Source organism: Aspergillus pseudodeflectus (assembly GCF_044049435.1).
Source record: "Aspergillus pseudodeflectus strain CBS 756.74 chromosome Unknown BJX68scaffold_52, whole genome shotgun sequence".
NCBI lineage: Eukaryota > Fungi > Ascomycota > Eurotiomycetes > Eurotiales > Aspergillaceae > Aspergillus > Aspergillus pseudodeflectus.
This window is the reverse complement of record NW_027263828.1, coordinates 206,564-227,957: the sequence shown is the minus strand read 5'-3', so window position 1 is coordinate 227,957 and position 21,394 is coordinate 206,564. Positions and strand designations below refer to the sequence as shown.

General features: G+C 53.2%; 7 protein-coding genes across 7 annotated transcripts; 3 read left to right on the top strand and 4 right to left on the bottom strand.

The window, feature by feature from the left end:
- Positions 1-1,229: 1,229 nt before the first annotated feature.
- Positions 1,230-3,458, bottom strand: BJX68DRAFT_270779 (uncharacterized protein; the record flags this gene model as incomplete). Its single annotated transcript, XM_071046765.1, has 1 exon — positions 1,230-3,458. One exon carries the CDS (start codon positions 3,456-3,458, stop codon positions 1,230-1,232), a length of 2,229 nt encoding a protein of 742 aa, XP_070895050.1.
- Positions 3,459-6,270: 2,812 nt separating this feature from the next.
- Positions 6,271-7,623, bottom strand: BJX68DRAFT_270777 (uncharacterized protein; the record flags this gene model as incomplete). The annotated part of the gene is made up of 1 exon (XM_071046764.1): positions 6,271-7,623. One exon carries the CDS (start codon positions 7,621-7,623, stop codon positions 6,271-6,273), a length of 1,353 nt encoding a protein of 450 aa, XP_070895049.1.
- Positions 7,624-8,606: 983 nt separating this feature from the next.
- BJX68DRAFT_257858 (uncharacterized protein) lies at positions 8,607-10,115 on the bottom strand (the record flags this gene model as incomplete). Its single annotated transcript, XM_071043421.1, has 6 exons — positions 8,607-8,828; positions 8,907-9,187; positions 9,299-9,520; positions 9,766-9,904; positions 9,991-10,034; positions 10,094-10,115. 6 exons carry the CDS (start codon positions 10,113-10,115, stop codon positions 8,607-8,609), a joined length of 930 nt encoding a protein of 309 aa, XP_070895048.1.
- Positions 10,116-10,734: 619 nt separating this feature from the next.
- Positions 10,735-11,974, top strand: BJX68DRAFT_278443 (uncharacterized protein; the record flags this gene model as incomplete). The annotated part of the gene is made up of 3 exons (XM_071048538.1): positions 10,735-11,247; positions 11,301-11,741; positions 11,793-11,974. Exons 1-3 carry the CDS (start codon positions 10,887-10,889, stop codon positions 11,972-11,974), a joined length of 984 nt encoding a protein of 327 aa, XP_070895047.1. The 5' UTR covers positions 10,735-10,886.
- A 469-nt stretch (positions 11,975-12,443) lies between these two features.
- On the top strand, positions 12,444-14,406 carry BJX68DRAFT_168146 (Zn(II)2Cys6 transcription factor). The gene is made up of 4 exons (XM_071036998.1): positions 12,444-12,635; positions 12,695-12,698; positions 12,757-13,268; positions 13,321-14,406. The coding sequence occupies exons 1-4, from the start codon at positions 12,611-12,613 to the stop codon at positions 14,226-14,228; spliced, it is 1,449 nt and encodes a 482-aa protein (XP_070895046.1). The 5' UTR covers positions 12,444-12,610; the 3' UTR covers positions 14,229-14,406.
- Positions 14,407-16,388: 1,982 nt separating this feature from the next.
- BJX68DRAFT_270774 (bZIP transcription factor) lies at positions 16,389-17,162 on the bottom strand (the record flags this gene model as incomplete). The annotated part of the gene is made up of 2 exons (XM_071046763.1): positions 16,389-16,796; positions 16,842-17,162. The coding sequence occupies 2 exons, from the start codon at positions 17,160-17,162 to the stop codon at positions 16,389-16,391; spliced, it is 729 nt and encodes a 242-aa protein (XP_070895045.1).
- A 2,252-nt stretch (positions 17,163-19,414) lies between these two features.
- On the top strand, positions 19,415-21,179 carry BJX68DRAFT_270773 (uncharacterized protein; the record flags this gene model as incomplete). The annotated part of the gene is made up of 4 exons (XM_071046762.1): positions 19,415-19,946; positions 20,020-20,306; positions 20,363-20,481; positions 20,564-21,179. The coding sequence occupies 4 exons, from the start codon at positions 19,415-19,417 to the stop codon at positions 21,177-21,179; spliced, it is 1,554 nt and encodes a 517-aa protein (XP_070895044.1).
- Positions 21,180-21,394: the final 215 nt, after the last annotated feature.

The following is a 21,394-nucleotide window of genomic DNA, read 5'->3' as shown; positions in this document are numbered from 1 at the left end:
TGGCGAACCCTAACCGCTTGCGAACCGCTTGGGGCGCGGGCCCCGCTGCCTGCGGGCTGCCTACCATCACGACTACCATCATCCTGGCCCTGGCCCTGGCCCTGGCTGCGGCTAACCCTAACCGCTTGCGAACCGCTTGGGGCGCGGGCCCCGTTGCCTGCGGGCTGGGACTGACCACCACTGTTATCATCCTGGCTAAACCCTAAAAACTCATGCCACTCCACGCTGGACTGCCGGAACATGGCCCGCCGGTGGCTGGTCGTGCCTGCCTGCTCCATGATCTGCCGCGCGTACACCATCCCAGCCACGTGCGATGAATGCGCCGCCTGTAAATCCGTGATGTGTGCTATCCACTGCTCTGTGTCTATCCCCTCCTCATGGTTGGCATCTAACTCTATCACGGCCGGCTGCTCCTTCTCGTCATGGACGTCGCTTCTGAACGCGCTGGCCCCACGCATGAACCGCCGGCTGATCCCAATGGCGATGTCCCGGTACGCGGGGATGTTTAATGCCTGGCCTAACCGCGCCTGCGTCTCGCGCTTTAACACCTCACGGAACCGGTCGGACGTCCACACGCGCTGCGTGCCAGCATCGGGGCCCTATAAATACGGGCTGGCTAACCCTAACCCTAACCCTGATGCTGCGGCGGCGGCGCCTGCGGGTTGGGTGTGGGTGGATGGGCGGGCTAACCCTACCCTGGGCGCGCGAGCTTGGGCATCCTGTCTAATCCTATCAAACCCTAACCCTAATGCCCTGCCTGCTGGCTGCGCCGCTGGCTGCGCCGCTGGCTGCTGCTGCTGCTGCTGCTGCTGCTGCTGCTGCTGCTGCTGCTGCGCTGCCTGCCACGCGGTCAACTGCTCTGTAAACGGCAACACCAACCACATGTACCACACGATCAACTCCCCTACCGCCCGCGGCACGTACCGGTGGATCAGCTTGATGTCATTGCTCGCGTGGAACCCCTTGTGGTACGCCGTCACCGCCGTCACCATCCCGTCCTCGATGAATATATTGCGGTGGCGGCTGGCCTGCGTGTTGACGTGCTGGATGCTTAACAGCTCGGGCGCCCGCGCGGGCTGGCCGCCCGTGATGTGGATGGCCACCGCTAGCTTCTCCTTGAACCGGGCCACGCGGGCCAAATACTGCGCCACTAGCTGGGCCTGCATCTGGCCGCGGCGCATGAACTGGCGCTGCATGGCGGGCTCGCTGCGCAGCCGCTGCATCAACCACTATTTCCCATCTACCGGCCACCGCGTGCGGGTATCCTGCAAAAAACACCACCCCTTCTGGCCCTGCGTGGGGTCGTCGTACAATCCGGACCATGGGATGGGTGGGAAATCAGTGGTGGTGTTGCTATTGCTGGTATTACTGGTATTGCTGCTGGTGGTGGTGGTGGTGGTGGTGCCGGGCGGGGATATATATAATACCTCCCGCAGCAGCTCGCGCGCCGATCCCACCAAGCCATGAATGAAGCCGCGGAACGCGCCCATGGTGAAATGCACGTCCTTGTACAACAGCTCGTCACTGCCCATCCATCCCACGTGCCCTGGCGTGGTGGTGTTGTAATGCACCTTTAACCCGTACGTGCGCCAATCTAATAATGTCTGCATGGGGCCGTGTGTGCCGCGGATCATGAAGCTGCGCACCATCTGCTGGACGTGGTCATGGAACAACTTCCCACCCAACCCTGATCCTGATCCTGATCCTGATCCTGGTGGCGATCCTGATGATGATCTAATGGCCGGCTCCCCTGCTGGATGGATATCCACCAGCTGGTCGTCCGCGCTGGTTAACGGCCATGCAATGGGGCTGCTGCTGCCGCCGCCTGGCTGCCGGTGGCCCGTCCACATGCGGATGATCTCCTTCGCGTGGGGATCTAACCATAACGCCTTCTGCACCACCATGAAGCGCGCCACCTTGAGCACGCGGGATAATATGGGCGGGTAACTACTGGGATCGCGCCAGCGCGCCTCGCCCCACCCTTGCACGGCCATGGCGCATACCAGCGCGCTCTCGTACTCGTGCGTGTGGTGGCGCTGGTTCATCAGCTTGATGTAAAACTCCAAGCACGCCTGCTCCACGGGGGTTATCTGCCACGCCTCCACCTCTGCATCTGCAGCCTGGACCCCATCCTTATCATCCATCTCCGTCTCCTCGTCCGTCTCCATCGCGGTTGGGCTGCTACCTGGGCTGGGACTGGCACTCCACACGTCCTCAATAATCTGGCCTGCCCCGGTGAACGTGTGTACAACCCTCACCCCTGGCCTGGCTCGGGCTCGCGTATGGGCTTCAGCTTCGGGCCTCTTAACGGCTGGCATGGCCAGCTGCCATAATGCCTGCCACTTCTGGCGCTGCCGCGGGGTCATCCCATACGCGGGCAACCTCCCTAGCCACTCGCCATGGCGGCTACTATCACCACTACTATCCCCATCCTGATCCTCATCCCCATCCTGGCTATCCTGGCTCATGTTTGCCTGGGCGGCCTGCGTGCGCGCGATGAATGCCAGCACCTGCTGCCATGGCTGCACGTGCTTCTGGATGCTCGCCTCGTCCATGTACGCCTGTAATGGCCTGTATGGCGCCTGGCCTGCCTCCGTACGGGCTGCCTCCACGCGGATGCCCGCGCCGCACTGCTGCACGGTCTGCTGGCTACGCCGCGCCAGCTGGTCCATGGCGTCCCAAATCACCCGCACGCCCTGCTCTATGGGATCTGCCTTGGGATCCTCCTCTACCACCGCCTCCATCTCTACCTCCACGGGGGCCTCTACCAGCTGGCGCAAATCCTGCGGGTGCACGCCGTCCAAATACCTCGCCCACCCCGTCATGCGCAGCCATGGGTTGGCATCAGCCGCCTCGTCCGCCTGGATGGTGGCCTGCTGCGCCTCGCGCGCGCGCGCCCGCTCCCATGCGATAACTATGGCATCCACGGCCTGCTGGGCCTGCTCCGTGGGTGGTGGCGGGCCCTGGCGGCGGCCATCTGGGTACCTAATGTGGATGTAATGGGACCCCTTGCGCGTGGGGAATACCTGCTGCCATGCCACGCGCGTGTATGATCGTGCCAGCTCCACCTCCCCACGTGCCTTCTCCCTCTGGCTGACATGGCCCCGGCGGCCCTGCTGGGACCATTGGTGGGTGGTTCGCCAGTGCACCCGCATGGACGCCATGGTGGATCCAATGTAATGACACGTGGGGTCCCGCTGGCATAAAAACCCGTTAGTATGGCATGGTAATATGGGTAGCGGGTGATCCATAACCCATGGGATCTGGATCGCCTGGCTGTCCTGCGTGATATCCGCCCATTGCTGAATGGCCTGGGTGACCTGGGTGGCCTGATGGTGGCTAAATTGATGCTTCTGCTTTAAATGGCGTTCTGCCTCGGCTGGCCGCACCCCATGCTTGCACTGGCGGCAAATGATAATCTGCAAGCTGGGGATCTTCTCGAACAATTGGTTCTCCATGGTGGTGACTGGTTGTTAACCAGTTAACAGCTGCTTCGCGACTGCTTGACTTAATGGACGGATCAATGGATTAGTTAATGGGATGCACCCCCTACCCAAAAAAGCCCGAAATGCTTGAATGCCCGGCTCCGGCTATAATAATAATAAACATTCCTATTTATGGTTGCTATAGTTTCCTCGTGTTTCCACGGCTACTACTGTTAGCCAGCGAGCGCGGGAGTATGGGTAGTCTAACGCCACTCCCGCGCCCGCGCCCGCGCCCATAAAAAAAAACCCCAACTAAAAAGAACTGGGCATGTTTGATTAATAACTACACCTTAATCTTTAATCAGAGCGACTCCTACAGTGGCATGACAAAAGTTTGAGTCGCCCCACTTCCTTCAAATAAGCACTAGAGCAAATGTAGATTCCACTGTACATTCCGCCTTCCTGATTAAGCTAGTATGAAGCTATCCAGAACTTAGTAACTAGTGTACCAACCATCTGCCTCAATAATTGCCTGCACACGATGAGGCATCGTTGCACAAAGATTCCGTAGAACCCGGTCATCAATCGCATGCCAGGCCTCTATCGCAGCTTGGATAAGTTGATATAAAGTATTATCAGTATCTGGAGCCCTCTCTAGCTCTGGATGAAGCTCATAAATCTTTGCCTTCATAATAGCCCATAGATTCTCGATGGGATTTAGATCTGGAGAATAAGGAGGCCATACCATAACTTCAACACCCATGTCTTCAAGGAGATCTTGTATAATATAGGCTCGGTGTACAGAGGCACCATCATGCATGAAGATATCCCCAGGGCCCAGGATTTCAGGAAGGAATGCCTCGTATACACCTTGTATAACCCATGCAGTAACTCCGCCTCGCGCTGATAGCGGATCGCCATCAAGAGGTAGCAAGCCAGTTCGTCGATTAAAGCCAAAGGCAGCCCAGAACATCTGCTTCACGCCTTTACCACAGCGTACAGTATGCACATCTCGCTCGATAAGTTGTTGTCTTGGAGATCGGAATGTATATATCCTTCGTGCGCCAGCTCCTCGCTCAACTAAGCACTCATCGGACTAGATAACTCGGTAGAAGTCCTCCGCGGTGTATCCTGCATATGTTTATGCCCATCTTAGTCTCTTTTCTGCATTCTATGGGGTAATTTCTGGCCGCTCACATTGCTTCCATTTCCGCATGTGTAGCGTGCGGAATAGACGTTGGACTGTTCAAACTGAAGGACTGCTTTGAACTGCCTCAGAGAGCTCGCGCATCTTAATATGCTGATCCTGCGCTACTAGTTCTAGTAGATGTTGTTGCTCCTCTGGTAAGATCTTCTTGGGTCGTCCAGATCGAGGAGAAGTTTCATTATTCTTCCGCTTATTCTCGCGGGCAATTATAGTTCGAATTGTTCCGTATGGGATCTCAGGATACCAGTGATGTATTTGCGTAAGTGTCCATCCAATTGACTTCAGCTCACAAAGTCGAGCGCGAATATCAGGCGTTAATTGCTTGCGAGGCATTGTACATAGGCCTGAATTCACCACCTCATCCAGCTTGCTACGCGTTGTTTTGGTGGGCAGAATAACTTCCACTATGACTAATTAGGAAACGTCTCTACTAGCGCGTTTAGTGGGGCGACTCAAACTTTTGTCATGCCACTGTAATTAGCACCAGCTATAGCTAACCAGCCCCTCTAACCCCTAGCCCCAATCTGAGCCGGATCCACCATGAAAAGGCCAGTGCAAGATACGCGAGTGGGAGCAGTGCAAGATACGCAAGGTGGATCCCTTGCCCGCTAATCAGCCGCTACCTTGGCAGATCTTGGCGCCCACTGCCCAGTGCAACATACGTTTGTTGCATTGCGTCCCCTGGGTTAGGATGATCTTAGTGGTGTTACTGATAGAATAGCCCTTGTGGTACGTGGTGACCGTGCTGACCAGCCCGTGCTCGATGAAGATGTTCCGGTGGCGGCCCTGCAGGGTGTTGCGGTGGCGCAGCCCCAGCAGCTCGGTGGCCCGCGCGGGCTGGCCACCAGTGATGTGGACGAGGAGGAGCAGCCGCTGCAGGAACCCGTCCACCTGCTGCAGGTACTGTGCCACAGGGCCCTCCCGCCAGAGCACCTCGTCCGCCTGCCCGATCTGGCGGACCTCTAGGAACTCCTCACGCAGCCAGTCTGCCCCAAGCACGCGGTCCAGCAGCCAGCGGTCCCCTAGGGTGGGGAGGGCCTTCCGCGTGCGCGGGTCCCGCAGGAAGTTCCACCCCCGCGTGTTGTTAGTCGGGTCGTCCTGTAGCTCGTGCAGGGCCAGGCGCGGCACCACCTCCTCGCGGGCCTCCTCCTCGTGTAGGAGGAAGAGGCCCGCGAGCTCTACCTGGGCGCGCGAGACCTGCCCCGCGACGAATTCCCGCAGCCCGCGCATGCTCAGGCGCAGGTCCTTATAGCTCAGGGTCTGCTCGTCGTCACTCCAGTAGATATAGCCCATGCTGGTGGTGCTGTTTTGGATCCTCTTACTATACGTGCGTAGCCGCGTGATCCAGCCAAAGGGGGCGCGCACCCCAAAGAGCAGGAAGCGCTCGCGCATCTCATCCAGGGCGTCCGCGGCGTGGCTAACCCGGCCCGCCTCGGCCTCGCGGATAGCGCGCAGGGCGACCAGCATCTGCGCCATCTTGACCAGGCCAGACAGGTAGCTGGTGTAGCTATACGGGTCGCGGAAGGTCTGGCGCGCGGCGTCCACCCCCAGCACCGCGAGGAAGCCCACTAGGGTGCTCTTAAATAGGTCCCCCTTCAGGGGGTAGTCCAGCAGCGTGATAGAGAGGTCCAGCGTTGCCTAGTCCAGCTGGGCCTGGAGCGCTGCCTCGTGGGGGCTACGGGGAGGCTCAGGAGCCTGGCCGATGCGGGTAGGGCAGGATGGTAGGGGTGCCACGGGGGGCACGGCCGCGGGGACTGGCGGACGTGGTGCGAGCCGTGGCAGGGTGCCTACTAGCATAGCTGGGTCCTTCTTCCGCTTCCAGGGGACCGTCCGCCGTGGCAGCGGGTTAGGGGTGGGTGGCGTAGGAGGTGGGGCATCCTGGCCGGCTGCTGCTGCTGGTGTTATATGGGGCTTTATAGCCTCCGCAGCAAGCGCTACCAGCCCGCGGCCATGCTCCGCCATGCGGTCCAGCGCGGCTAGCTGGGCGGTATTCAGCTGGTGGCGGAGCCGGATGGGCTGGTCCGGCCGGCTGCTGCGGTAGGCGAAGCAGACCAGGCGCTGCCACACCTGGCAGTACTGGTGGTAGGTCTTCGGCCGCAGGTGGATCTGGATTGGCCGGTTCCACAGGCGGGGCTCGCGGTGGAAGGTGTTGATCTGGATCTGGTCAAACTCGTTGATCTGGCCTTCGCGGATGGCGTGGTAGGCCTGGTCAATCAGCCGCTGCACGCTCGCGCTGAGCTGCACCAGCAGCGGCTCCTCGCGGGGATCAGGCAGGGCGCCTAGCAGGGCGACCATGGTCAGGTCCTGGCCGCGCAGGTACTCTGGCCACCGGGTAAGCTCCAGCCACGGGGATACCTCGGTAGGGTGTGGATCCAGGACTGGCACCTGGCTTGCTTCCCATTTAACGGCTGCCTCGCCCTCCCGCAGCGCCTGGTCCACATGGGCCTGGACAAGCTCCGCGGGGGTTAGTACTGGCCTCTTCTTCATACCCTGCGCCGCGGGGGCTGCTGTGCAGGTTACCTCAAAGAAGTGGCTCCCAGCCCGGGTGACATAAAGTCGCTGGCAGGACACCACCCAATTTACGAGGCGGGCCTGCTGCCGGGCCCTGTGGCGCGCGACTAAGAGCCGGCCCTGTCCCCATACCCCATCCTGGTCCCGGTGCTTCGCGCGGCGGTGCGTGTTAGTAGAATCTAGGGTCCGGGCGATATAGGGGCAGTGTGGACACCCATAGCCCTGGTAGACAGGCAGGCCCGGCACGGGCGGGTCGCCCGCAGTGGGCTGGCGGCTCAGCTCCTGGGCAGGGTCCGCCCAGGGCTGCTGGAGTATCACGGCCAGGGCGGCTTCGCGGAGGGCGGGGGTCGCCGTGGTTGGGTGGGAGCCATGGCGGGTGCGCAGGTGGGTAAGTAAGGTGGATGGGGTTACCGCGTACTGGCAGCGGGTGGCCGTGCAGATCCAGAGATGGTAGGTAGGATTATAGAGGAAGAGATCCATAGCTTAGCAGAGGATAGGCTCCTACACCACATAAGCATACGTGTATATCGTAATGTAGGTGGCGCGTGGCTTGGTTATCTTCCTCTGTGAAGCCCTCGCGAGGATCATTTCAGGTAGGGAGAATAAGCAGGATTAGGATAGATTTCTTAACCCGTGTAAAGGGGAAGAAGAAAAAAGTAAAAAAAGTTAGCATGATTATAGGTGGTGGGTAGTGGGTGGTATGGCATGTCCATCTAAGTAAGGATAATCTTGTATAGTATATAATGGAAGCGTTCCGTGTTTATAATACGGGAGGAGAAGGGAGAGGGAGATAGTTCTTTCTTAGCCTCCTATAGTATATACTTTTACTATATACTATACTCCTCCTCCCTTACACGCCTTACACGCACACGCACACGCACACGCACTTCGCGACCTCCGCAGGTGACAAACAGACAGGAGGAGCATGGCCGGGCGTGGCGTGTGGGTGGGGTGTGGGGCGGCAACGGGAAGGGGGAAGGGCGATGGGAGCCAATCAGGGGCGGAAGAAAGCGAACGCGGGTGCGTTCGATCAGGGACTAGGGACTAGGCGTTACTGTACTGCCAACCCCTCAACTTTCTGTGGGAGCAGTTTTCCAGACCAGGTAGCCACGGCCACTGCTATGCCGCGTGGACCCGGATTACCGCTGCCCTGGTTCATGCCGCGTGGGTCTTGACGGCGGATGTGAGTGGTAATAGGCCTTGTACTTCCCTGTATCTTACTATGGGGATGCAATATAAGTCTGTGAACAAGAATCTCGGTCCATGGTCTGCTTGGGCTGGGATTAATATGGGTATCTACTTTTCTTTACCTCTGCTATTAGCTGTTCCCACTCTGACACAATCTTAGAGCTGGGATTGCAACAATTATCCGAGTGCCGTACATCGCAATAGGGCTCGGTGCCAACCTAAAGCTAAACTACCTTGCTGCCTATTCTGGGAGATGAACAAGCTGGCCATAAATATCATATGCACAGCCGCAGCAACGTGGAAGTCTCTCTTCCAGAAACAGGGCCTAACCGGCCAATGGGGTTCAAGAACGGGTCATAGAGTTGTAATAAGCCTAGTAGTAACATATTAGTCGTGGTGCTAATAGTTAAAGAGTAGGTAAATAGGAGCATATATGTTACCTGTAAGCTTGTATAGTTCAAATCGCCCTTAAGGATAACTAGATCATGAGTCTTCAGCTGGGTAAACAAAGCCAGGGCGAGATGTGGCAGACGCCTAAAGCTACATCCCGTTACCTAGAATCTATCTTCGCGCACCACTATCTTCCCCTTTTGGTAAAAGTCACACCATTGGTTACCCAGGGATTGTTCTTCAGCTTTAGATCGCGCCATCTCTGCCTGGGTTCTAAAGAACGCACGGGGGTTCAGCAAGGCCGCGAGGACATTGTTAAAGTCAACAGCAAGGGCATCCGAGACAAGCCACAGTGTCCACTTAGGGTGCAGGACGATTTTTGTTGCAAGTCTGGTGGAGAGTAGGTAGCCAGCAAGATTAAGGTCAGCGAAGACCTCAAACACCGCATAGTCCAGGACAAAGTCAACTCGAATTTCGGCCCCATTGCAAAGCTGCTAGGCAGTTTTCAGTAATTTAAACGCCGCATCGAGGTCATTGTTAAAAATGTTCTTTCGCTGCGCTTGTCGTGCTCCGGCACCCTGGAGTTTCTGAAGATCCTCGTATGTCAAGGACGTCAGGACAGATAGCTCTGTCGCGTTTCCCCAGAGGCAAACTTCGCACATTTCATGGAAGAGCAGCACCTCGGCGTCCTCCCTTTGACTGTATGTATCGCCACTGACAAGCTCTCTATATTTTGTCACTAACTCGAGCACCGCGGGTCTTGAAGACTTGAATGTCGACGTCATCAGTCTCTCCCATACTTTGTGAATGTGAATAGAGTGTTTAACCGGCGATCTGAATTTATCCACTACATTAGTCACTTGCCTGCTGCCAGCGAAATCAAACTTGCAGAGGTAGCATTCACTGTGCAGCCAGAAGACGTCTATCCATGTGGTATTTCTCTGGCTAACTCCTTGCTATACCCGGCAATGTCGTTGAATCTATCATCGAGGAGCGTTCTAAAGTCATTCCTTGGCCTAATGAATGCACCCATAGGCCATTCACGTTTCAACGTTAATTTCGCATCCGACAGAATATCTGCCTTCAAAGCAACGACTCCGTCAATAACCCGTTTTCCCTCGGCCTCCGCCATCGCGTCAAGTACACCGTTAACCGTCTCCGTAAGGTCATTGATGATACCATCCTGGATATGGCGATATAAGCCAGTGTTTCCGGATAAAAGAGCTATCACATGAGACTCAACAGAATAACAAGCCAACGCCCACGTACAGAAACGTGAGCAAAGCTCGAGAGATCCGAGGTAAGGTAGCTAGCTTCATCAAGGTAGGTTAGCGGGCGGAGTCGGCAGGATTTATTAGGGTTGGAGACTCACGGATCTGCGGGTCAAATTCCATTGCGTTCACTTCTTGTTATCGTCTTGCGGTCGAAGGATGTCTAGCAACTGAGATGGATAGATTGGAGACTAAACTTGGCGACATTATATAGAGTGTTCTGTCGCCACAGTTGGACTTTGTCAAATACTGATGGCTTCTCCGAAGAAGGTTGCAAATGTGGCCAAGAATGAGGAGGTTGTTTTGCGACCTGATGCGAGTCTGAAAGGCGATAATGCGATGCGAAAAGCGAGGTGTTGTGGCGACAGGAGTCTGTCCTGTTTTCACAGGTACTAAGGTGGATCCGGACTCGCATGAAATGCGGGTTGAGGAATACGGGACCAGTCACTCGGACCACCTTACCAGGAGAAATTAGCCGTTATCACGATCTGACGAAGGCTCTTGTTCCCTGCAGTGCGATTCATGTTGAATTTTAGCATGAACCTTGATGTTGTGAAACAAGGAATGGAAAGAAGGAGAGAGCACTCTGGCAAAGCAATTGGCCTGTCTGTATAGCAATGGGCCTGTTCTTGAAGGGGCGCTATTGCGGGAAAGGCGAGACCACCCCACTGTTTTCAATCTCATTGGGTGTAACAGTTTCGCATAATCTAGTCTCGAATCCAACGGGGCTTCCCATGTGTAAGGGGCAAATCGCAGCCTGCAAGCAACTATAAATCCTTCGACAATGCACCCTGGTGAGTGCACGTAGTTGGAGACTTTTTAACATTCAAGAAAGTCCATCCTATCTAGTCATCTGCACAAGCCCAAACTCAAATCGCCTTGAAATTAACCACAATGAGCCGAACACTCACCAGAGTCCAGTTCCTCGCGAACCGGTCTGGACCTTCATCGGTCCAGGTCCGCAGGTTGACAAGTTATCCTCGATCGATTCGTCCGTCAAAACCAGAGATCCAAAATGCACGGCTATCGCCGCAGAACATCGAAATTGCTATGCGAAGTCTGTACCGGGATGGACTAGTCGTTGTCGAAGATGTTGTTCCGCATGATGCACTCGACCATCTGAACATAAAAATGGTTCAGGATGCGTACACACTCCAGGCAAAGGGCGGAGATAGCCCGTACAATTACAATCCCGGAAATATCCAGCAAGATGCGCCGCCGGTAAAAGAGTTCTTCGATAAAAATATCTTCCTTAGTAGGTTGCTTCAATCTTGAACGCTGCAAGACTCCCCGTTCTAACTCACCAAGACCCTATTGCAACACAAATCACCTCCACGGCACTTGGCCCTAGGCCAAAATGGACTTTTTGCTCCGGGAATACTGCCATGCCTCCGACTGAGAGCTGTCCACCTATGTCTCAGCCGGTGCACTCAGACGCCGACTTTGCGCATCCCGTTCATCCATTCGCGTACGTGATCAACGTTCCCCTTATCACAATGACACCTGAGAACGGCTCTACGGAGGTCTGGCTTGGTACACACACGGATACGGGATTGCATACGCAGGAGGGACTTCATGGCGAGCGCGCGAGCGGGCGGATCAAGGCCGAGGAGCTTGAGAAGCGCCGTGCGGTTCGGGCGCCATGCCAACCTGTCGTGCCGAAAGGATCGATTGTTATTCGAGATTTAAGGCTGTGGCACGCTGGAATCGGTAACCAGACTCAAATCCCCAGGGTCATGTTGGCAATGAGTGGGTTTTCCCCTTATTTCGGAATTCGTCAAGGTTCCTAATCGTTTGTAGTTCATTTTGCGCCGTGGTATCGGAACCCGATGAAGCTGGAGTTTGCCGATGACTTGAAAGAAATGATTGAAGGTCAGAAAGATGTTGAAGTTCCGGTCGAGTGGGTGAGCCGGTCGGAGGCTATGGAAAGGTATTTGAATCGCGGGTTCGGGAATGCATATGATTTCAACCAAAGCGCGTGAAGGAAGATTCATCGGACGCTTTGGAGAGGATGTAAATAGTTTGACAAAAATCGCAATCTATCAGCGATTAGTAGTCAATTTGCGAAACACAAATATCTCGTAACATTATTGTACTGAGCGCAAAATGATCGTATTCAGTGTGACAACCTGTGCTGAGCGTGGATATATATCACTGCCTTCACAAGTCACTAGTTGGTGATATTACGGCTGTGTCGCGACTTCGAGATATGTTGATAACAAACACTGCCCTCTAGCACAGTATGGCCGATCCCATATGAAGAATTATCCCCAAAGTACAGAAATCTCCACCTTTCAGAAGAGATCGGGAGCTGTTTACGGTGAAGGGAGCAAGACCACACAGCCCCAGTGGGGACGGCTGGCCCGACTTTGTTCCGAACGAGCTGGAGCATGAAGTGGGGCTATGATTGGTCCACGGCGTCAAGATTTTGCGGGGCAAGCGCCTTCAGTTGAAAAGCGACGACCACGCGAAATCGTTCTCGATTCTCGCTTCGCAGTCTTCCATCCAACCATCGTTAAGCTAGTTCTTTACTGCGATCCGACTCGACGATACAGCTACTTCACCCGATGCGCTAATTGCGTGGCTGCTCAGGCAGCGGCGCTCCGTGACAAGTTGTAATGCCGCGCCCGCTCGAGTTGAACCGTGAGTGCTCGATCTCGAGCAATTTCATACTTTTGGACGCGCTTAGCTAACTCTGACAGGCTGGTACGTTACTTCTATCCTCAAAGGGCGCTTCCTTTCTCGCAATTACTAATTTCCAAAGTCAAAAGTGCCGATCAGCCAGGGTCAAGTGTGACGGCCGACGACCGAGATGCGGACGTTGTGAGCGAGGTGGCCGTGACTGTCACTGGATCAAGGCGGCTTCATCAACATCTCCTCCTCACACTCCTTCACAACCTTCCCACCGTGGTACTGACTACACCTCGACCCAGAATCCCGGGATTGCCTTACAAGATCCTCTGGTCGCCAAGATCTTCCGCCACTATATCGACAAACTAGCGGGATGGTACGACTTGAACGATAGTAGGCGTCATTTCATTGACGTTGTTCCGGTCCGTGCCCGATACAATCCGCTTCTTCTGAGCGCTATTCTTGCCTTTGCTGCGGCTCATCAACATCGGACTCTCGGTGAAGACGAGTATCTTGAGATCGCCGAGTTCTATCACTACGATAGCGTCCGGTGCTTGATATCTCTCACGCGGAATGTGGATGAGCTACCGATTGGAGAATCCCTTGCGGCGATATGCCTGCTCCGGTCTTACGAGATCATCACCCGTTAGTACCGCTACCGACCATTTGCTTTCCCAAATACTAATATCTGCCCAAGAAAACGTCAGCTCCCAAAGCCACCTTCAAGGATGCTACTCCATTTTAGCGAATCGCCATGTCCACCTCACCACAGACCTGCTCAGCGCCGGGTTTTGGAACTACCTGCGAGAAGACATTACCGCGTCGCTCATTGAACACCGAAGTCTTATGATTGATCTCTCATCGCAACAAATCTCTCTAGATGCAGGTGAAGAAGGCCAGGGAGACGATGCAGACCACGCCAACCGTGTCACATTCCTCCTTGGCAAGGTCATAAATCGCTGCCTGGCAGTCGACTCTCCTGCGTTGACATTCGAAGAGTGGGAAGTGATGAAAGCGGAGCTGAACAACTGGAAAAACTCACTTCCGCCATCGTTCGAGCCGATACGAACGCCGGGCTTGAGAAAGGGTGTTGCGTTTCCGCAAATTTGGACTATTCGAGATTGGCATGGTACGCTCATTCTACGGTTCATACCTTCCTGTTTATCACCACTGTCGTTGCTTCAATGGCTGCTTCCGAACGTTAAATTGCTTAGGCGCCCTGTCCGATGCCCTGTTTTTTTCTTCTTGCTGAATTTTACAGTATCGAGTCTCCATTACTACCACACAGCCATGTCGATCCTCTGGCTTGCCGAGCCCCAGCCTGAACCCCTGAATAGCTTCCAACGCGCCAGCAACATGAAAAGCCTACGTTCCAGATTAGACTACCACGCCACCGAGGTTTGCGCCTTGGCCATCTCCAGCGACTCCGCCGCTGTATGGGTAAATGCATTCGGTCCAATCGCCTTCTGTGGGCCTTGGCTGCAAGACTCGGCGAAGCGGAAGGAAATCAAGGGGGACAGCGAAAAATGGGCGAAGATGACTGGGTGGCCGGTTTCGACGACGCTGGATGCGCTTGCTGGTTCGCCCTTGGGGACCGATCAATGAGTGTACTGGGATTGTTCGCTCTTTGGATATCAAACAGCGGTTGGGCGGCACTAGGCATTTTTGCTGATCCATACCTGCAACGTTATGTAAGGCATACGAATCAGTGATGTACAATAGCTTAGATCAAGACGGTTGGATTAGCGATTGTAATGGATATTTTGATGACCTGCATCGTGACCATCGACGTGCTTGAACACAGATGAGGTTTGATTTGGCAGGTCTTTGGAAGCATTCCTAGCGTCTGAAGCTGTTAGGCAAGGGTATATTGAGGTATTCCGCGATTTTTCAGCTTTTTGGAGCTACCTAGGTAGGAAAGAATTACGAAATACAATTGTAGGTGTCTCTGACAAGACGAAACAGATATGGGTCATTCTGTGCTTACGTTTTGTAGTGCTTATACGAAGGCTTCTCTGTACTACTGCGAGAAACTTCGCTAGTCAAGTCTAATTCCGTGGTGTTATGTTCCTAAACGCGGCCTATCCTCTGCAGCATTCTCCACTTCCTGCGCACGACTATTCGATCTTGGTAAAACCGCTCCACTGGAGACGTTGTTCAGAACAGACTCACATCCCCGGGTCTAGACCTGTCAAACTATCATAGAAGGCCTTTCTCTTCTTACCTTTGTGGTTAAAGACTCCGCGAGTGTGATCCTCCGGTGTGCCAGCAGCGAAATCCAATGTTTTCATCAAGTGAACGTTTACTTCTATCGTAGCTATAATTGAACGCATCAAGGGAGCTGTTAGGTGAATACTAAAGGCGTTACAATTCTTTGTGGCTACGTCTCGGCCTGAAGGTCGACCAGAGGCTGACAAGACTGGCGAGAGGCAGACACCAGGACCCTGCTTAGTATAAAGGCACGGAGGGCACTTGATGGCCGCCTCCGGTAAAACGCGCGTCGCTACGGCATAAGACGTCAAATAAACACAGCTTTGTAAGGCTTCCAGAAGGATTGGAGAAATAGGACAAGTAGTACTCTGAATTCTGGATCTCGTCGACGCTTCTCGTCTCGCAGCTAGAGACAGATATCTGGGGACCAACTTCTTTGGCCCCTTGCGCTTGATACGCGCCTTCTTGCCTTCCCTCCGCGGGCGCTGTACAATTCTCGGCGGCACCAGAAGCATAATCGTGAACATCAGCAGCATTACTGGCCACGACGTCCCGGCCAGTTGTGGGATGTACAGTGCCTTAAAATTGGCCCATAAAGGTCTATTTAACGCACGAACGCTTATTGTTGAGCCTGGCGCCTTTTCTATAAATTCTCTCTTAGACAGTGTGACAAGACAACTAGCTGGACTTTCTTTAGAAGAGTGTAAAGGTGGTGTTATCAAGGCGACGCTTGGCAGAGAGGAGATCCGCGAAAGGAAACCCCTCCCTCAAGCATATCTCTGCTCTACTTAAGGGGACTTTCGCCCTTGGAGGACGACAAGGCGCTGTGTCCAGGACGAGGATGGAACTAACCAGGGAAAAACAGACCAGTCTCCCATTATGTTATGGAACGTGTTGAGTAATTGCACAGTTAGCCTCACAAGTCGTGCCACGATCGCAGGCCTTGCTATAGCTCTATGAAGCCATCAACCAATGTCGCCAATACAGTATTGACCTTGCGGTCATGATAGCCAACAAAACACATATCAAGGGGTAATTTCCCATATTTCAATAATTCCAAGTACTGTGCTACTTTCGCGTTGGGAACACACAAAGCAGCTTTCACGAATCAGCCGAAGGGTTCGGACCGGATTGGCCTGGCATGTTGGAGCTACAAGGTCCCCTTATTAGGCCAGCCATATATCTGACGCGGCTGGCATGTATCTCACTTTCGTATCAAGTTTATCTGGCCATCCTCGTCTGCAGCTGCCCCTATTTTCGCTGAATAGGTGGCGTGGGACGGACGACTGGAGTGACACCGTCGCATAGTCCACCAGGGCATCGGGTGCTGATGCTGCTGTGATAGTACTCATGTTAGCAGGTCATGACCACCAGCACCATGCAACTCGTCTTGCTAGCTTGCACCGCGTCTTTCTAATAAGGCTCGTTCCCCTAGACAACTCTAAATCTAGTTTATGGCGCGAGCTATTTGCATCATGTGGTATCAAAAGACTTGTTGTAACATTTAAGTCCAACTGCCTATAAGGAAAGAATAAAGAAGGAGTAATAGAAAGGTCAGCCTCCTCCGGACGCGAGCTGCAAATCGTCAAACAACGAAAGCAATGTCTGCATTGTAACCATTAACCGCAAATACTCATTCCCTCTCCGCCAGCATGTATTCGAGCAACTCCTTGAAATTGTTGTTAACTGGTCATTTGTCATCTCGTCCTCTTGCACAAGTTTAGACATGAGGCCAAACAGTTTGCGACGCCATTTGCGCAGTAGCTCAACTTCTTGATATACGCGGGCTTTATCACTCTCCAGAACACAGTTCTCTTGTTTGAGGCTGGTTATTAACAAGGATAGCTCATCATTCTTAGACTGAAGTTCTTGGAGGCGGGTGAGGAGGCTGGTCTCTTGTTGTTGCTTTCGTTCACGAAACCGGCGTTGGGCTTGTCGGTTTTGCGAGCGGCGCGCTTTGACCTATTTTATTAGTAACATATGGAGGAGACGTAGAGTGCTAATTACCTTCGCGGGAGGCTCGTTGCAGGGCAGGTCATGTACTTCTGTGAGGGCGGAGGCGGAGTGGGGATCTTGAACGGAGGGATCGGACGCAGAAGGCGAAGAGTCCAACTTGAATGATGCGGAGGGAAAGGACAAAAGGTCATCCGGTGCCGAGATTCGGTAGTTTGGCGAATCGGGCGACAGGAGGGGGATGTCGTCTACGAGAGGCATCGAGCTTGGGTCCCACTGCGCAGTCCCCGCCTGATCGCTATCGACAGGCGACATATGCAGTGCAATCCCACCAGCATAGAAGGAAGAAGTTCCGTGGGCTGTTTCGCAATACATTGTAGACTATGATCTTGTCTCCTATGGTAGAGTCGGCGGATGTTTGTATCCTTAAAAACGTCGAGGGATAAAGATGTGCTCGACAGGCAGTGATAACTAATCCAACCAGAGATGAGGCTGTTCCCCTCTCCCCAAGCGGCTAACTATGGTCAATAATGGCATCGTGACTGCTTAATCTGGACTAGTTCCCGCTAGTGCAATCGAGTCTTAATCGTAGTTTCATGACTAGGCCAGCACGGTCATTTTTTAAACGGTGGGTAGCTGCAAGGGCCATGCTTCAATCCTAGGAAATCACTAGTTTGTACTGTAGAACACACTCTGGGGAAGCCTCTAAGTATATTATTATTAGTGCCCCTTGATCAAGTTTACTAACCATCTTTAGTCCTCGACCAAGTTTGTACACATGTGGCTAGATTGAGATATTGTATAGTCCTCATATTACACAGTTTTGCCATCCCTTATTAATCTGCACTCCCTATACCTAGTTCTTATTCAGTAACCCAAAGACCAAGAGTCTCTAGCTACTTGCAGGAGAAGTGGCATTCTACTCTGGTATCTATTCAAGTTGTTGCAGGAAGTGGCCGCATCGAGAATGCGATATTGATTTGTGATCAACCCACATTTAGGTCAACGTAGCCCCGGGTTGCCCTGGGAAATTAGTTGCAGCATTATATTTGGCAATCTGAACGACAGTTGGTGCTTAAGCCGCCTTGTTCCGTCTCCAACACGATCAGAAATACTGCCATAGCAGCGACATTACAGGTGCCAATATTTATTCTTTCTATGCGTTTGGAAAGCTTAGATGCACTATTTCTTCGCCGCGACCTTCGTGGCACATGATGCCAGACATGCTGGGAGCGAGTGAAGATTTCCGAGCAGATTCCTCCAAGCCACGGATAAGTTAAGAAAGACTTTTGCAAGGTGACTTCCAGTGAGACTGAGCTAGATTTCTATCCATTCAAGCCTTCTGTTCCTCGTATTATTTTGCATCCTTGGAAGGACAGAGCGATTTTCGCCTATATCATCATGGACTGGGGACAGCGATATCAAAGGCTATGTGTGCAGTTTCTGTTGGCACGATCTGTGAGTTTGAAGTTTGATGAGTCCTGCAGTTACTGGCGCACTGGCGCTTTTCTAGCGCCTGTTGGTTATAATTCAACAAATCGTCGGTGGCCTGCGTGATTTCCGGCTTCAGGTACTATTACCAAGTCCGGGCAGGAATAACTAATCATTTCAGCCACAGTGAGCAAGATTGACCAGTAATTCTAGGCACCTCAAGCGAGAATAACTAATCAGGTTGAATGGGAGAAATATACAGTTCAGGCATCTAATGGAGGGTACGGCCCTTGGAGTGTTACTCTATCTGGTTGACACAAGCCACGGGTGACCCTTGGTTGCAAAATGACTCTACCACGACTACCAGCCTTACTATCGCACGTAATACTCCAATCAGTTGCCCGGCCTTTTCCCGTGCTCTGCTTTACCATCTCACGATTCTGAGTCTGGGAATAACAGGTTCAGTTAAATGGCATAGATTACTCACCGCAATTCTCACTTGTCCACCCTGGTCACATTCATGCAATATTGGTACCCTAATCATGCCTTATCCTTGCTCCCTCTATTGCTCACTTTCGAGTCCGGGTGCTGGCAGCTTATCAGGTTCAGATGAGTTTATGTCACATTCCAACTAGGAAGTGGGAGCAGTTATTATCGGTTCCCGATACACCGGAAGCCAATCCGCGGTCTGTTAGGGTTGGTAGTTATGGGAAGCAATATGGAAGTGGCCGATGGCCTAAAATTGAGCTAGCATGTCTGCCAAGGTTGTACGATGCCCCCCCCGCCGCTCCGTGCTAGTCACTCCGTCAGGCCTCCCGTTCTCTATGTGAGGCTGTTTGTTTTGAATTGCCAAGAGAAGGCTCTAGGAGACGTTACTATGCTCGGCAGGGCGACTTCCTCTCTGAGAACGAAAAGACTTTACTAAGCTCGGTAGTGCGACTTCCTCTCCTAGAGCGAAAGTCTATACTATTCTCGGCAGTGCGACTTCCTCTCTGAGAGCGATCAGTAATCATTCATAAGATGATTACTGATTCAACTATATAGGAGAACAAGCACTCATCATTTATAGCTGACCCGCGTTAGCTGATTCAGCTTGCGGCTCATTCTTGCTGTGGGTTGATTCTGACGGGCCAAACCCGAAAACGACAAAAGCTCCGAAGTTTGAGAAGACTCTGTTACAATAACCGCTGTGCACGATGTTCATACCGTATACTGGGCCTTCTTCAAAGAAGAAGCCAACAAGAGGCTCAGCGGCTAGGGCGATTACAGCCGTCAAGGTCGCTAGCGGAGGCACACGGCGTCGGCACCAGGAGTACCGATATGTCAAGAAAGGATCAAAGGTCCCAGCTGGGGGAATGCATTGTTTTCATGTTTCGGATTGGTCGGATCTGCCAAGTAACAGTGAGCTGAACGTGGGTGGAGGGGGTATTTGCGATATCGAACCTGACTTCTCGGACAATGCCACGAACCCCAGCACATTATCCTGGATCCTTGTCAGGCCCAACCAGGCCGCGCATCGTGCTCAGATGTATGAGAACGGCCTGATTATGGGTGATCAAGGCACTCGAAACGGGGCGAGCTATTCAGAGTCGAATCCACAGGACTTACGCTATATTCTCTCGCGTCAGACGCGCAACCGCACCGGCCACGCCATTCAATGGCCAGTAAATAGCGGTTTCAGCTATCCAATTCCAAAGAAGCCGTACTTCCCCGCTCTCCTGTTCCAAAGTAAGTCCCACTAAGCCAGCAAAGAAACAGGGCTAGATTGTGTTCAGAATCAGGTTCTCACAGTGCACCACAGGAGGGGGAACATTTCTTCCGGTGGCGGATCAATATCGTGGTACATTCGCCCATAACCTACACACCCGGTGGAACCAGACAGTACTATCCGATGCATGCCTGTTCCATGCAACCATATTCGCAACTTCCTCATTCATGGACCTGCTGCAGGGCAGACGTGACAATCCAGTGACTCTGTACCATAAGCAAAATGTATGTCGCCTTGTTCAGGACGGTATTCTCAAGAGCCAATCCCACGGTTTGTCTGACAGTGTGATTACTGCGGCAATCTACTTGGTGTATTTTGCGGTAAAGTCCCGTATCGAACAATGAGTACATCCATACAGAGGCGCTAATTACAACAGAAATTATCTGGCGAGCTCGGAGAAGGCACAACGCACGATGATGGAGTATTGGCCATGATCAAAATGCGGGCAGCCAATCCCCCAGCGGCGGATTCCATTCCAGGATGGTGTATTGCGCAGTACGTTCAATTCCTTAATTCGAAGGAGCGCCTCACGGAGCAGCTTCCGTTCAGGCGATCTTTGCTGACGGGTTCTATAAAGTTGGAACCTTTGGAACTCTCTGTTCAGCGGGAAAGATACGTTGGAGGCCTTGCCTACGTCGGGACCTAAACATGTTATCGGGTCATACACGAGTCTTCTTGCCATTGCCACATACCGACAGCTCAAGCGACCACCAGACCTCAGGGTGCCATGCTCTATCTTAGAGCTTTTGGTCTCGCTCAATAGGATATGTACCCAGCCCTCAGGGCGTTGCGAGTGGCCCGAATATGACTTTTTCAAAACATCCCATGGACAGAATTGGCCAGCAGGTACGGACAAGGACGCAGAGGTGGCACTGCGGTGTTGCTATATTGCAGCTTCGATCTATTGGAGAGCGGTCATACGCGCTTGTCGAAAGGCAGACTACCAAGACGACGTCCGTGACCTCCAGGTAGCGCTTTCTAAATCAGACACCAGTTTCTGGTTTCGATTCGGGCCCGAGGTTCTGAGATGGGTACTCATGACTGGTGCTGCTGCTACTACTTCGGAGGCTTCCAAGTCATGGTTTATCGGACGTTGCTATATGGTCTCTGCAATCGTGAGACCAGAGGACATGGAGGAATATCTTGTTGGCGCCGATCACCTCCTCTGGGTGTTTCATAATCGGGGCCTGTGATGTTTGATGTTTTTGGGCCTTTGGCAAGTCAAGAATAGCCTAAGGCTGGTTCCCCAATAGGCTAAATTCAAGCGTCACTGCTGCATTTCGCATGAACTCCCTTTGTGCAGCCACTGGGCTGCTGTTGTCTCTCTACAGCCAGCTTCCAACAATTTATATGTTTCAGGGTATATATAGGCGCGCATGTAGAGGTTAAACATGGGAAAGAGGCACTT